The following is a 16,011-nucleotide window of genomic DNA, read 5'->3' as shown; positions in this document are numbered from 1 at the left end:
GAAATTCTTAAGTGCTCTGATATTTTGAGATATGGACTGATACGGAACTGTGATAGTGCATTTTTTACTTTGTCATGAATTGATATATTCCGCACATTTGGTGAAATTGGCCTTGAGAAAATAACTAATGGTAAAAATTAGGACAATTGGGACAATGTTACACCTGTCTGTCAGAGGCAATGTCTTGCAAGTTTATATATTCTTATGCCATCAACTTTAATTGGGAAGGGTTGATTCATATCATATTCGCTTTTTAAGATGAAGGCGCCTCATATGATGTATGTGTATCTCTAAGATCTCTGTAGAACCTCATCTTAATTGTGTTTTTTTGATAGGAATTGTGATATTGATCAATGTTCGTTTTAGTAACCTTTTCATCATAATCCAGCGACAGGAATCATGATTAAGATACAATCGTACCTCAATATTTGACTTTCAAATGCCAAAATACATCCAGGCTCCTTCATCTGTGGGTTGGACAGTCTCGTGTACCTTCACTTCCGAGTTACTAATTCTGAAAAGCATTTGAAGATGCCGCTTTGCTTTTCTTCGGTTGTACTCACATGAAAGGGTCAAAAAGAACCTGCAGCCTGTATAGATTCCCAACTGATGCACAAAGAGGAAGAATTGGATGTTCAGATGCAGGTAAAAAAAAATATAGTACTTGTATATTTTTTTTAATTACAAGTTAGGAACTGAGACACAGTGAGATCGACCCATGACCAGGTGAAACATATTTCAACAACAATTTCAGGGAATAAACTTAAAACATTCTATTATATTTGTGACTAACCATACATTACCCTATTATTCAGTTTTCCATTTTCAATATAGAAGACAATCTGAATTCAGGTTATGTGCGCGGGAGGAGGGATGTCGGGAATAAACACTTATCTGGGTCGGGATATATGACTCGTATCTATTAAAAAATTTCATTTTTCAATCTTCTTGATTAAAACTTAATTCGTTTATCTGATCAAGATATAAGGCTTACGGTGGGTGTGCCCGGTAAACAGGGAATGTTCCCTCCTCCTAGGCACCTGATCCCACCTCTGGTGTGTCCAAGGGTCTGTGTTTGTCCAACTCTCTATTTTGTATTGCTTATAGGAGTTATGAGATTGATCACTGTTCATTATCTTCACTTTTCCTATACATTAGAAATTACACATATTTTTATATAATGCCGGTTACTAGAACAAAAGAGTCCACACATTGACAGACTATATATATTCACCAGAGTTTATCAATTTCATTATCTTTTAATCAAGGTATTGCTTATCGGGTTTTTTTTTTTTGTTTTGTTTTTGTAACCCTTACAGAAAATGTTACTGGATTGTAACAAACAAAATATAGAAGAGCTGTAGAATTATCTTCAGTGAAACTGCTGACATACAAAATTTTAAAAAACATACACTAACAATAAGCAGCATAATACAAGGCTTTAGACAAACATGAATTTCATTTCTATATTGTAATTTTGAAAACATTTTGATAAGAGAAACAAGATGTGTTTGAAAAACACTCTGCCCCTGGTGGCATTAAAGAAACAATTAGCTTTCCCGCACACATCCATATCTTAAATCAACTTCCATTTCAATTCTGTTTTTTTAATTCTTGTTTATGCATTGTGTGTATCCACTGTGATAATACAATTATGAAACAACACGGGATTGCCATCTGTAAGAATTCGTTTGCAATTTTGTGATGTTTACATTACCCCTCTTGATACACTCAACTTCCCCTCCTTTGAAGCATTTCTTGATCCACCCTTGTATTACAACAATGGTATTCATTTGGCATTTGTGCTTGTTGCAGATGCTGTTGTATACAACATTTCCACAGACGCATCCATTATGGTGGTGTCTATTATGAAGAGGATGGATCAAAGCATCTACTATTGTGGATGTGCAATACAAGGGTTCAGTACCACTGACAAATGTCCCAGAACTTTTATGAAATTGTACCTTAATATAAGAGATCTAGATTTAGCAGATAGATTCAACATCAGTAGAACCATTGTGTCCAACAACATTGTCATTGCCTTCAATGTAGCACTTTGTGAAATATTTTCGAAGGAATGATGAAAACTGTAGCCATACCTTCCCAGATAGAGCGCAAAAGGCCAATTCCGAAAGAATGTGAAAAGTGTTCCTCTACAAGAATTCCAATTGATGTCACATGTCAAAAAATAGCACAGTATCCACCTTCAAACATGAAGTCGTTACACAACTACAAAAGTCACCAAAGGACATTTGGTGTTGTGGAGTGTTGTTTGGAACTATATCCTGAACTATAATGTACACATTAAGTTCGCACAAAACTCTACTCTGTTCCATTACATATGTTATTTGAAAGAGACACAGCTAGTCTACACTTGGATTTTTCAACTCCTGAATATAGACTGAACTCTATGTTTATGGATGTTGCCAATCACAGGCTCTTTAAACATCCATGGGCCATGGATGATATTCCTTCCAAATCATGCTGCCAGTTCCTTAAGCTCAAATTTACAAACAAGGGAATAGATGCCGTCTGCATAAGCAACATTCTTCGTCATAAAAAATCCAACTTATTTCAAGTTCAAGTCCACAATCAGTATTTCCTACAGGCATACTTTTACTATTACATCCAGTTTTTTTTTAAACTATAAACAAACTTTGCAGTACTTAGATATAGACCATCTTATACATAATCCACCTACGTGTTTTTGTTCTTCATCTTCTTTCAACTATAGTCCAGTTGGACATGTCATTACTGGTGATGTTGATATAGGTGAAAATGAGGATCTCAGATCACTTATTCTAAAAGGTTCTAAATACAGAGAACCCCGGTCTTTCAATTGGCGATAGAACTTCATCTCTCTTATGAATTATGTCCAAGATTATGCCAGACGATGGGCTAAATATGAAAAAGAACTTGATACATTGTCAGAATGGATTAAAAGTATAAGAGAAATATTAAAATCCCGCATTAAACCTATCAAAACGAAAGTAGGTACCATCTACCCTTCTGTGTTTAGTAAACCAGAAGTGATAAACGAATTAGACAGGTTACATGAGGAATATTTTTTGATTCCAGCTGACAAAGCTTGTAACAACATTGTCTTTTTTTATTAGAACTGTATTTTAAACGAACTTGGCATTGATTTCACGTTTGGTAATCGTACGTATACTCCAACTGTCCTTTCAAAAGATGAAATGCTTCAAAACCATGCTTCAGTTTTAGGCACATTTCGTATCCAAGTCCGAGAGTCGAATGAATATGAGTTACCGTTCCTATACTGTATTCCTAAACTACATAAAAACCCTTACAAACATAGACACATCGATGGATCCAGTAAATGTTCTACCAAGCCCCTAGCTTTGCTTCTCACGAACATGCTAACAGCTGTGAAGAAGATACTTCAAACATACTACATATGTCATAAGTGGTGTTAATCAAATGTGGATTCTAAAACATTCTAAATAACTTTTAGTAAACTTGAAATCGCAAAACGTTTTTCAGATCAACAACATCGAAACCTATGACTTTTCAACACTTTACACGACCATACCTGGAACTAAATTAAAGACTAGACTTTTTGACATCATAGACAGTTGCTTCTTTCACAAAAATGGAAAAGGGAAACATTCATATCTAGTGATCAATCATCCAAAAAATTACTTTCTTAAACACCATCACTGACATCTTCGTAGTCTTTGGTGATCAGGTCTTCCAACAGTATATTGGAATTATCATGGGCATGAATTATGTCTCTTGTTAACTGACCTGTTTTTTATTTTCATATGAAACATAATTTATTCATAAACTTCTATGTGAGAAGAAAAATATCTTGCTGTGGTCTTCAATTAAACATTTAGATACATCGACGTTTTATCTATTGACAATAATAACTTTCATTCATATGTCGATTGGATATATCCCTGTGAGCTCGAAATAAAGGACACCACAGAGTCGTCCACTTCTGCTTCATACTTAGATATTTTATTGAAAGCAAATATTAACACCAAACGAACAACTCAACTTTATGACAAACGGGATGATTTCAGCTTCTCCATTGTCAAATTCACATATTTGTGTTGCAATATTCCATTATCAGCTGCATATGGTGTTTATATCTCTCAACTGATTCGATACGCAAGAGCTTGTTCTGTGTATGGTCAGTTTTTAAATAGAGGCAGGCTGCTGACAAACAACTCGATGATACAGGGGTTTCAACAATCCCGTTTAAAGTCAGCATTTCACAAATTGAATGGTCGTTATAATGATCTAGTTTGCCAAAGATTCTTGTTTGCCCAACTCTCTCTATAGGAGTTATGGGATTGATCAGTGTTTCATTATATTTCCCTTTCTTTTCACTACATGTGAATGTCCTATGTGTGAGTTTTCCTGCCACCATGTAGCTGCAGTGCTTACGTTTCGGTAAATCTAGTATATTCGTTTTACATGTAGTTCGATACGCAAGAGTTTGATCTGCTTATGGTCAGTTTTAAAATCAGGGCAGGCTACTCACAAACAAGTTGATGTTACAAAGGTTTCAACAGCCTCGTTTAAAGTAAGCATTTCGCAAATTCTATAGTCATTATAATGATCTAGTTTGTCAATCATTGGATCAAATGCTGTCTAAAGTGTTCCATACAGTTTTGTTCGTTGTATTATAGAAGTTAATATTAAATATAATACATCATATTTGGTTTAGCTGAATTTCAGCTGAAGTATGGATGAAAATGCATGTTATTAAATGCCAATCACTACTCGTCCAGATAGTCAAAATGAATTTTAGAATGCAATTCTATATTTATCTAAATCTGTATGCATTGCGTAAAAATGACTATAATATCACTTCTCAGACACAAAAGAGCAAGCAACACAGCAACCTACAGCTGGATGAATCATTTTAAGCCTGCACCTCCCAAAGCTATTACAAGAATTGGAACAAGGCGCCCACCCTGGAAACCTGATTTCATCATAATTCTTTGTACACATATACTCGTCACAATGTCAAGTTGTTAAGTCATTCGAGATTATTCATTCTGTGATGAATATTTATATACATGTAAATGCAGGTGATCCCAAAGATACACAGGTCTTGCTTCAAGGGAAAGCGACTGCATTTTCAGACAAGTTGAATGTCTTTTCTCTGCAAAAGCAATGTCAATTAAGTATGCCTGTGTAAACTTAAAAGATGTTTCTAGATAAATGCAGACATAAAGTTTTCATAACAAATTATATAAGGCAAAGATATATGTAAATATATTATCATTCTGCTGTGAGAATATTTTGAATGTCGAAAGAAGAATTATTCTGCATAACGACCATATAATTTGCACATTGCTGACTTTCAACGAGACTATTGAAACCCCTGTAACAAACCCATTTGTCAGCAGCCTGTCTTGGTTTAAAGGCTAATATACCCTTGCATAACTAATTAGTTGAGAGACATAAACACCATATGCAGACAATGATTGAATATTGCTACATAAATATGGGAAGTTGGTGATGGAAAAGTTGAAGTCATCTTGTTTGCCATAACGTGCAGATCCTTGTTCTGATTTTAGAAATAGTGTATTAAACTTATATCGCAATGTATTTATTGACAAACTATATCTGTATGAAAAGCTGTGCTTTATATTTTGAGACGATGAATTTATTCTATTCGAATTCATTAAATTCACAACGAATAATAAAGGATTTCTTTTAAGTATTTTGTAATCTTTCGCAACTTTCCTAAAACAAGATGATATATTTACTGACACTTCTGAGTGATGGATATTTTCGATTTAGCCCTATATTCTTTACAATTTCGTATTGTTTACACAGGAAGTAAAGGTGCATTGTCGTTAATCAAGTGATCACCAAGTGCTTAACCTAATTAAATTATTGTTAGCAAACCATTATGTTAAATTCCGTTAGGTCAACTGAAGTTGCGATTGCTAATCAATTGATTAGGACCTGCAATTGCCTTAAATCCAATCACTGTAATAAAATTATTCAGCTTTTTAAAAAAAAAAAGATGGGCCCTGAACGTTAACTGGAAAAGGTCATTTCATACTTGCAATTGAAATTATTGTGGATATTACTTCCTATCAGTCGTAAAATGCTAAAATATCGAAATGGTATATATATCTAAAACTATCAGATAATGAAATGATATGGTATGTTATAACTTAAACTATCAAATGATGAAATAATGAAATGGTATTCATCTTAAACTATCCAATCATAAAATGAGGAAATAGTATGCATCTAAAACAATCAAATTATGAAATGGTATTCATTCTAAACTATTCAATGATAAAAATAGGTAATGTTAATCATCTTGAACTATCAAATTATGAAATACGGATTGTATTCAAAATGTTCATTTTTGAGAAATAAGCCAATATCTGAAATGAAATCTTCAATTATTTCTTGCAAACTTATTGCAGATTTGAGCTCCCAGTATAAAAGTTGCGCAGATATTTTGAACAAACTACCGAGTGTAAAAGGAAAAGATGGTGTATATGAGATATATGTGGCCAATCAAACAAGGAAAGTGTTCTGTGACATGACTACGGAGGGAGGCGGTTGGACGGTAAGTTCTTATATAGCTTATAATCTAAACAATCCAAATAAGCCGGTTTTAAATTAATTAAATGTGTATTCGTTTATACAAATGAAAGCTCAAAAGCTTGTTTTCAATGAGGCCTTTGAGGCACGGGTGTTGGTGCTAGAGGGTCATTATGTGGGAATCCGCCGCGAAATTGTTTTCTTCAAATGGAAATCAAGGGTGTGTTTATCTTAAGCAATGTTAAACAATCGTTCAGATAGTACATATTATCCCTATATCATACACTGGCGGTATCATGCACTTTAAATTAAAAAAAAAACATTATCTCTATTTGGGTTGTGTAGACTCAATATTATGACACTTAAAAAGACGAAGATAACGAACAGTGATCAATCTCATAACTTCTATAAGGAATACAAAATAGAGAGTTGGGGAAACACGGATCCCTGGATATACCAGAGGCGGGATAAGGTGCTCAAGGGGAGCAAGCACCCACTGCCGACCGATCGTACCTGTCGCGAGCCCATACCCCAATCAGGAATCAATATTTTTATTGAAATATTTCAACTGAATAAATGAAGAATATTTATATTTTCAAATTTCAAAATAGGGCATCCAAAAAAGAATCGATGGATCTACGGATTTTTATAAAACCTGGGACGAATACAAAAAAGGATTTGGAAATCCTGGCACTAACTATTGGATTGGTAAGATTGCTATATATATATATATATATATATATATATATATATATATATATATAAAGCACTGTATTCCAACAACACCCGGTACCTTAAAGTGCCGCGTACAGAATTTGCATAAAACACAAAAATGACATACGGCGTTATCAATTAGATTGTCAAATTGCATTTTTTCCTCCTGACAAACGAATAGGTTTATATACGATGATTATCATAATAGAAGATTTCCATTTCCAAAAAGGTAGAACTAAATCTACACTATTTACAATACTTTTGCTTTTTACGAACTGTATTTGATCACGCTCACGTGATCACGCTCTATTCCTTCAATGAGCTGATCAATAAATTTCAAGGATTGCAGAAGCGAATCAAAACTATCCAATGTAGAAATTATATGATTTATTGAAATAACTATACCCAACTCAAACATCCGAGAAGCCTTTGATCATGATTATGTGTATAATCTTTACATAGTATTAACGATTTTGTCAATATCAATGACATTATATCAACAGGATACTATCTACCTAAATGGAGCTAGCAGCCACTAGCCAGCGGCCACTGAAAGGCTGGGAGTACTCGTAGGAAAATTTAATCTCAACCCTATTTTAAAGGAAACTTTGAATTAAATTCATGTTTTTAGTTAGTAAATGTGAATTACAACACGCTCGCATGAGAGATTACATGTCAATCGTAAATTGAATTTGTATCGTTAATTTGCAATGAAAGGATGTAAGCAAAAATATTTGCCCACGCTTTTCATTTTCTGACCCTTTGTACAATTAGATTTGTACCTTACGTGAACGTGAATGCACATTGATAATTTTGCTCACTAAAATATTACTATTTTAGTTTTTGAGTACCAATTAATAGATTTATATGATTGGATTTGTTGGTTCGGTTGTTTGTTGTTTACCGTCCCGCTTGAGAGCGAGTATGATAGGGAACACTACATGATGTAGGGTGTTTTATTATTTCAAGACTGGTCCAATTGTCATGTACCAATCCATTTAGAATTATATTGAGCATTCAAAAACCATTTAAGTGAATTAGCTCAGCTAGTGTGATTGATATTGCTTTCTGAAAAAAAATCTTTTGAGAAAGCGCTGTAAGGGAAATTATTAGATAATGAAACAAACACGTCCTCTGTAATTTCTGGTGACTAATATCTCATTCCCGCCAGTGTTACCAAACACTGTGACATACTCAATACATGTACTTGAATTTCATGACAACCTTTTATGTTGTTAATGTTTCATAACAACAAATAATGAACAACAGAACAACATGGTTCCCCCCTCGGCTTATCATTTCTCGTTTTCAGTTTGAGGCTGATGAGTTGACACAAAGTGGCTACTGGGGGTCGGAGCAGATTTGACTCGCCTAAACTTTAACTTTTCTGCTTCTCGTTGATAATAAACAGATTTAATGACTGTCTCTCTAGCTATAATCTTTTAACACAAGGCGGAAGAGACATCAAGACAAGTTAGAGGACCCAAATACTATAATTTTCCGCTTTCAGTTTGGGGTTGTAGTGGTACCATCTGGTGGCTCGTGGGTGGCAGCACAGATTTTGAGTTCGTGTTTCTACTCTCTGAGAAAGTTACTAAGTAACCACTGCTTGGAGTAAAGAATGTTATGAGGCACTCCATGTCATGCAGATAAGAGTTATGTGATACCTGGAAGTGTTATTTCGATCGACTGAAATAGATATTTTCTGTATATCGTAGGGAATAAACGGTTTCAATAAATATCTCACTTGCTGCAATATTTGATGAGAAGGCGGAAAGAACGTCACAAGGTAGAACATCCCAGGAATCTCAGTTCCCGCTATCAGTTTGGGCTTTTAGGGTTACTGCCTTGTGGCTCCTGAAGTTGGGTATTATATGTAGTCCAAATTTCTACTGTGAGGGACCAAATTGTCAACAAGTTGACGTAGAGAATCCTACGTTATACTCAATATCATACAGACAAGAGTATGCGATAACGGGCAGTGTTCTTTACCCTGTTTGAACGTTCATAGTTTTCGTATCTCATAAATAATAAAGTGGTTTGATGACTCTGTTTAGATCTGTAGTCTTTGTAACAAGGTACAAGGAACATCGAGGCACGATACAGGACCCCTAGGACTATTATTGCCTATTTTAGTTATAGGCTATATCATGTATATTGGTAACACATGTATGGCTCCTGGGGGTCGCGACAGATCTCTACTCTGTGATGGGTGGAAAGGACAAATTATCCTTTGAATGAAATGGGGTATCATATTGATTACTGGATATCAAACCAACAATGGGTCTGTGATACACAAAAGTGTTCATTAAATGGCCTGAACTTTGAACTTTGACATTTTCTGTATCAATTTGATACTAAACGATGACTGGTTCTGTAACTGTAATACTTGATGAAAAGCAAGGTATAGGACCCATAAGTCTATCAGTTCCTGCTTTCTGTTTGGGACTGTGGGGTACAACACTGTGGCTCCTGGGGTCGGGACAAATTTGGAGTCCTTGTTTTAACTCTGCGGTTTAAAGAAGGGACACATTTTGCACTGGTTGAAGTAGAGAATAATAAGGGGTGCTTGGTGCTATGCAGGTAAGAGTTTTGTAATGTGATACCCAAAACTTTTTCTTAGCTTGTATGAACTTTAATTGACATTTTACATCTATCAAAGCAAAATAATGGTTTCTAGGGTTGCAATCTTTAAGGAAAAGGCAGACAAAACATTAGGGCAAGGTAGGGGACACCTAAGGCTCTCAGTTCCCGTTGTCAGTTTGGGATTGTATTGGCGCCACCTGACTCCGTGGAGACGAGACAGATGTAGAGTCTCTATTTCTATTTTGTGGTGTAACAAAATGGAAAAAGTGTTCCCTGGTTGGAATAAGGAATCATCATGTGTACTTAATACCATCCATGACGTCTGAAGATAAAAGTTTGATGTCTGCTTTTAGGGCTGTAATCTTTGAAGACAAAATACAACTGTATAAGGAACATCAAAGATCACAGGGCTATCATTTCCATGAAGGGGTCATTGACGTTGGAGGAATACCTTAAGAAAACCCATGTGTCCGGGGGGGGGGGGGCGACCACAATTCCCCTTACATACAACTACTGCAGATCCTGGGGCTCAAATTTGGGTCGGAGCAATGAGACACGAATATGTTAATCACTATGCTACTCGGACACATGACAAACTTTTTACTGTCATATAAGTCTATTATCGGTACTTAATTACCAAGGTTGCAATATGCTTGTGAGCTAAATTATCAATGTTTATTTACTTCTGTGTCAGATGACAAAATTGATTGTTCACAAAGATCAGAAAATGAATCCTTTCATCCTTTCAATCAATCACTAATGTACAACCATCTTATGTGAGCTGAGTCGCTTGAGCGTGTTGCGATTACATTTTTGTAACACTTATCAATTCAAAATCAAATACTAAATATCAAAATATATTGAGTATCCTCAGTCCTTTTGGTGGCTTTCCTTAGTAGCTGTTAGATTTTAAGGGCTTATTGGCTGCTGGTTAGTGGTTGTTAGCTTCAACCTGGTATATCATCTACCCACATTTCGGATGTTGATCGATCAAGAAACATACATGCAGTCCAAATAAAAAGATTTTAAGGAGAATCTTATTGAGACCAATTACAGAGAAATATGTTGTTTTGTTTTAAACGAAAATAAGAAAGTACAGTGTAAATATTGAATAATATTATTTTCAAAATACCTGAAGAAATTGAGGATATACTCATTTTTCCGTCGCTAATTAGTTAACCCTTCTGCAGTATCATATTGTATTTCTATGATTATATGTTGTCGATTCTCCAAATAGGAAACGATGCAATTCATATTTTGACGAAGGAGAACCAAATGCTTAGGGTTGAACTTCTAAGCTTTGATGGCGAGAAGGCCTATGCTACTTACTCCACATTTGATGTTGGGGATGAGGACAGTAATTACAAGCTCACTATATTTGGTTATGCAGGAACAGCAGGTACCCATATGTTATACATTATCTTAATCGATCACAAAATATAAAACGTAGGATCTGATATCAGGATAGGGCATGTGTATGAGATTGATCACTGTTCGCTATCTTCACCATTTCATGTCAAAGTACAATGTTAAGCTATCACGCAGTACGTCATTACGATAATTTGTTTCACACAATATGCCACAACATCGACGTACGGTCATTTAAGAAAAATGAAGAAAACTATCGATGATATATTTCATAAAATATATTTCAGATTCATTATTTCAAATCAAGATTTCTGCTCTGCAAACGATCTTTAAAATATCGTCTCCTGTCATCAGTATTAGCTTGCTGTATACAAAGCTAACTAATGTAATCTCTTGGACTAACCTTCATGCTTGAGGTTATAAGGTCATGTCGCAAGACAACTCTCTATTTTGTATTCCTTATGGGAGTTATGAGATTCATCACTGTTCGTTATCTTCACCTTTCATGGAAGAGGTACTGACTTCAAAGTATATAAGGTCAAACGCATAATCATATATACAATGAAACTTCTCTAATCGGCCGGCTCTCGGGACGAAAAACCGGTCGGTTTAAAGGGGTGGGCGGTTTATCGTAACCTTGCATTTAGATACCTTTTATCTACATTTTCATTAGATATTTCTTCTTCACACCACGAACTATATAGTATAATGTTCACGGACTATTATAAAACTCTTGAAAATCGAACAAAATAAATGCCAAACATGTTTATTTCCAACCCAAGCCATATTACTGTAATTAGTACACAAAGTACGTACATTTCACTCTGATGTGGTGATTGATATCTAATTGATTCTATTATCATCAAAATTAAGATGAAATAGATATATAATTGATATACATAAATGTCGAGTTGGAATCCGCAAGACATCTCGTGTCCATTGGAACTCCAACAAATTGTAGCAAGAACTACGAAGATATTGTCAATGTCAACATATTTTTTTATTTCAACTTCAGAGCACTGTGAGTGAATCAGAATGATGTATAACAGTGATGGTAATGGTTGACTGATCACTAAATCGAGTATTTCCCTTTTCCATTTGTGTTGAAGAGGCAACTGTCTATATTGTCAAAACGTCTAGTCTTTAATTAATCGTGAGGAATGGTCGTGTAACGTGATAGGTGAAGATAAGAAACAGTGATTACACTCTTGCGTATCCAGTCAGTTGAGAGATATAAATGTTAATGGACTATTCCTATACAAACCAGTCTTCTAAGCCCAAACATACAAACAAAACAATAGATGCCATCAATATAAGCAACATTCTCCGTCATAAAAGAGTTCAGTCGTGTATTCAAACTTATTTCAAGTTCAAGTATACACCCACCATTTCCTACAAATATACTTCTACTATTGCATCCAAACATTTAATTATAAACACACTTTGCAGTACCTAGATATAGACTAACTCATACTTAACCGCCTACATGTTCTTGTTCTTCATCTTTTTTCAACTATAGTTCAGCTGGAAATGTCATTACTGATTATGTTGATTTAGTTGAAAATGAGGACCTCAAATCACCTATCCTAAAAGGTCCTAACTACAGCGAACCTCGGCTTTTCAATTGGCCATAGAACTTCATCTCAAATTAAAAGCATACTAACAACTCACCTTAATGACAAACGGGATGAGTTCAGCTTCTCCATCTTCAACTTCCCATATTTATGTAGCAATATTCCATTGTCATTTGCGTATGGTGTTTATATATCTCAACTGATTCCAGACACAAGAGATCATTGTCGTATGGTCAGTTTTTAAAGTATGAAGCAGAAGTGGAGCGAATCTGCTATGTCTTTTATTTGGAGCTCACTGGGAGATATAGAATCGACATATGAGTGAAAGCTATTATTATTAATAGATAAAATGTCGTCGATATATCTAAATGTCGAATTGAAGGCCACAGGAAGAAGTATAGGAATCTAATATAGGTACATGTAATGAGAATCAATCATTTTTTTATATTACATTATTACCGTACCTATACTGAATTTTACAACAAAAAAACACAAAGGAAAATACATTGCTGGATCGAGTAAATGTTCTACAATGCCCTTGTTTTGCTTCTCAAGAAAATATTAACAGCTGTGAAGGAGCAATTTCAAACGTACTGTGCCACTACATACACCAGAAGTGGTGTAAATCAAATGTGGATTCTAAAAAAAAATCTAATGAACTTTTAGTAAACTTGAATCGCAAATCTTTTCTCAAATTAACAACATCAGGCGTTTGACTTTTCAACACTTTACACGACCATTCCTTGCGATGAATTAAAGACTACACTTTTTGACATTATGGACAGTAGCTTCTTCAGCACAAATAGAAAACGGAAATATTCATATCTAGTGATCAGTTATCCAAAATTACTGTGTTAAATACCACTTTGATTTCACGCTCAAGCACCCTAAAATTGAAATTGAAAATATGCAGAAATTCCTCACTGAAAATAAATTCGAAGTATTTAAAGATCAGGTTAGCAGAATCTATTCAAAACTGTCTATAAGAGCAGAAAAAAATATGAGGTGACCTTCAATGCGAAAGTTAGATGTATCGATGACGTTCTGTCTATTGACGATAATGATTTTCATTCATTTGTCGTCATTAACAGCAAACTAACAACTGAACTCTATGACAAACGGGTTTATTTCAGCTTCTCCATCGTTGACTTCTCATATTCATGTAGCAATATTCCATTCTCACCTGCATGTGGTCTTTATACATTATGTATCTCTCAACTGATTCGATACCTAAGAGCTTGTTCTGCGTATGGTCAGTTTTAAATCCAGACAGGCTACTGACAAACAAGTTGATGGTACATGCATGGGTTTCGACAGTTTTGTTTAAAGTCAGCATTTCGCAAATTCTATCGTGGTTATTGCGATTTAATTTGCCAATACAAGCTGTCAGTGGGTCAAATGCTGTCTGAAGTGTTTCATACCGACTGTTGGGCTGTCCTTAGCATAATGATTTTGACTATACATAACTCCGTTTACTTTATCAAGATATATATAGGATTCATGGCGGGTGTGACCGGTCGACGGGGGATGCTTACTCTCCCTTAAGCACCTGATCCCAACTCTCTATTTTGTATTGATTATAGGAGTTATGAGAGTAATCACGGTTCGTAATCTTCACCTTTCATGTAATTGTTAAATGTTATGATTGCTGTCTATCAATGCAGTGTTTTTTGTAGGAGACAGTTTGGAATGGCACAACGGAATGATGTTATCCACAAAAGACAGAGATAATGACGTGAAATTCGGAGATAACTGTGCGGTAGACTACCACGGAGCATGGTGGTTCAGAAACTGTCACGACTCAAACCTGAACGGGCAGTACGCCGGATCTGCTCTGTATAATGGCAAATACCCGGTTTGGTATAATTGGAAATCTGGTATAGCATTAAAAGGGACCTTGATGATGGTGAAACCCAAGAATTAGGTGAAATTCATCAGCGCATTGTTCATAAAGTGGTGAACATTATCTTCTTTAATTGTTCGTTTAGTTATATTCTGATTCTTAGTATACAAGAATGATTATTCAATCCCAGTGTACCCTCGATATATCATCCGTTACAATGCCACCCCGCTTTTTGCCTAAAGAACTTATTTCTCCTCCATGCTTACACCCTCATTATAATACCCACCCTGGATAATGCAATAAGTCACTGATTTTCACAAAAATTGCCATATTTTATATGGTTTACCCTTGATAATAATGGCAATTACTTTAAAACACCCATCAGTAATAACACCTGTACTTTGAGAGCAGTGTGGTGAAGTGTGACTGGCTGGACAAGGTATTCATGTGATCAGGTTAATTGAATAACTGCTGCATTAAAATCGAGATAATCTATATGTTTCTAACGAAAGGAGTTCAAATAAATTTACGGAATTGAATTTCTTTTGACTACTCAGTGAATTGTCAGTAATGCTGAATTCTTTATATTGCCATCTCCGCTTTATTGCCCTAATTGGTCTTGAACAGAAGTTGTTATCTAGGGAGCAATGTATATTATCTAGGAAGCAATGTATATTATCTACATAATGCATAAATTATATATGTATAGCCTATATTTGATACAATATATAGCAAAACATGTGTTCGGTTTATTTTTATTGTAAATGGTTACATTTTCAATACTCTCTTCTTCAGTGAAATGTTTGTATCCTACCAAATGAAAAACGGTAAAGATGGCGAACAGTGATAAATATCACAAGTCCCTTAAAGAAATTAAACTCAAATGTGGTGCAAGATCGGACGATTAGACACAACAGAAGTAGGATTAGGTGCCTGGGATTAGTTTGCATCCCCGGTCTTTTGGTTAAACCCGTCGTGAGCCCTACATCATAATCAGGTAAACGGAGTAATTTGTTCTCAAAATTAATATGAACAGAATGGCCACACATTTGGTTTGAAACACTTTAGAAAACATATGCTATAATGACAGTTTATATTTGTAAATTAGACCTCTGATGCGTGCTTGTTTGTCCTTCTCTTCATTTGGTATTCCGTATGGGATTGATGAGATTGTTTGATATATTACTCCTCCTAGGCACCTGATCCCACCTCTGGTGTGTCCAGGGTTCCGTGTTTGCCCAACTATCTATTTTGTATTGCTTGTAGGAGTTATGAGATTGATCACTGTTCGTTATCTTCACCTTGCATATTCACCTTTTCTTTAATCACTGATCAATATCTTTACTTTTCATTTTTTTACCGCACTAATTTGATTTA

General features: G+C 35.1%; 1 protein-coding gene across 1 annotated transcript; it reads left to right on the top strand.

The window, feature by feature from the left end:
- The first annotated feature begins 4,827 nt into the window (after positions 1-4,827).
- On the top strand, positions 4,828-14,715 carry LOC130053493 (ficolin-1-like). Its single transcript, XM_056160812.1, has 5 exons — positions 4,828-4,978; positions 6,429-6,574; positions 7,161-7,257; positions 11,087-11,248; positions 14,468-14,715. The coding sequence occupies exons 1-5, from the start codon at positions 4,828-4,830 to the stop codon at positions 14,713-14,715; spliced, it is 804 nt and encodes a 267-aa protein (XP_056016787.1).
- The last annotated feature ends 1,296 nt before the right edge of the window (positions 14,716-16,011 follow it).

This window comes from Ostrea edulis, chromosome 3 (genome assembly GCF_947568905.1).
Source record: "Ostrea edulis chromosome 3, xbOstEdul1.1, whole genome shotgun sequence".
NCBI lineage: Eukaryota > Metazoa > Mollusca > Bivalvia > Ostreida > Ostreidae > Ostrea > Ostrea edulis.
Note: the sequence above shows the minus strand (reverse complement) of the source record. Positions and strands in the feature narration are given on the sequence as shown.

Coding starts and splice junctions, on each gene's coding strand:
- LOC130053493 (XM_056160812.1), top strand. CDS start 4,828: ATGACTATAATATCACTTCTCAGACACAAAAGAGCAAGCAACACAGCA. Junction 4,979..6,428: donor TGATTTCATCATAATTCTTT/GTACACATATAC, acceptor AACTTATTGCAG/ATTTGAGCTCCCAGTATAAA. Junction 11,249..14,467: donor TGGTTATGCAGGAACAGCAG/GTACCCATATGT, acceptor TGTTTTTTGTAG/GAGACAGTTTGGAATGGCAC.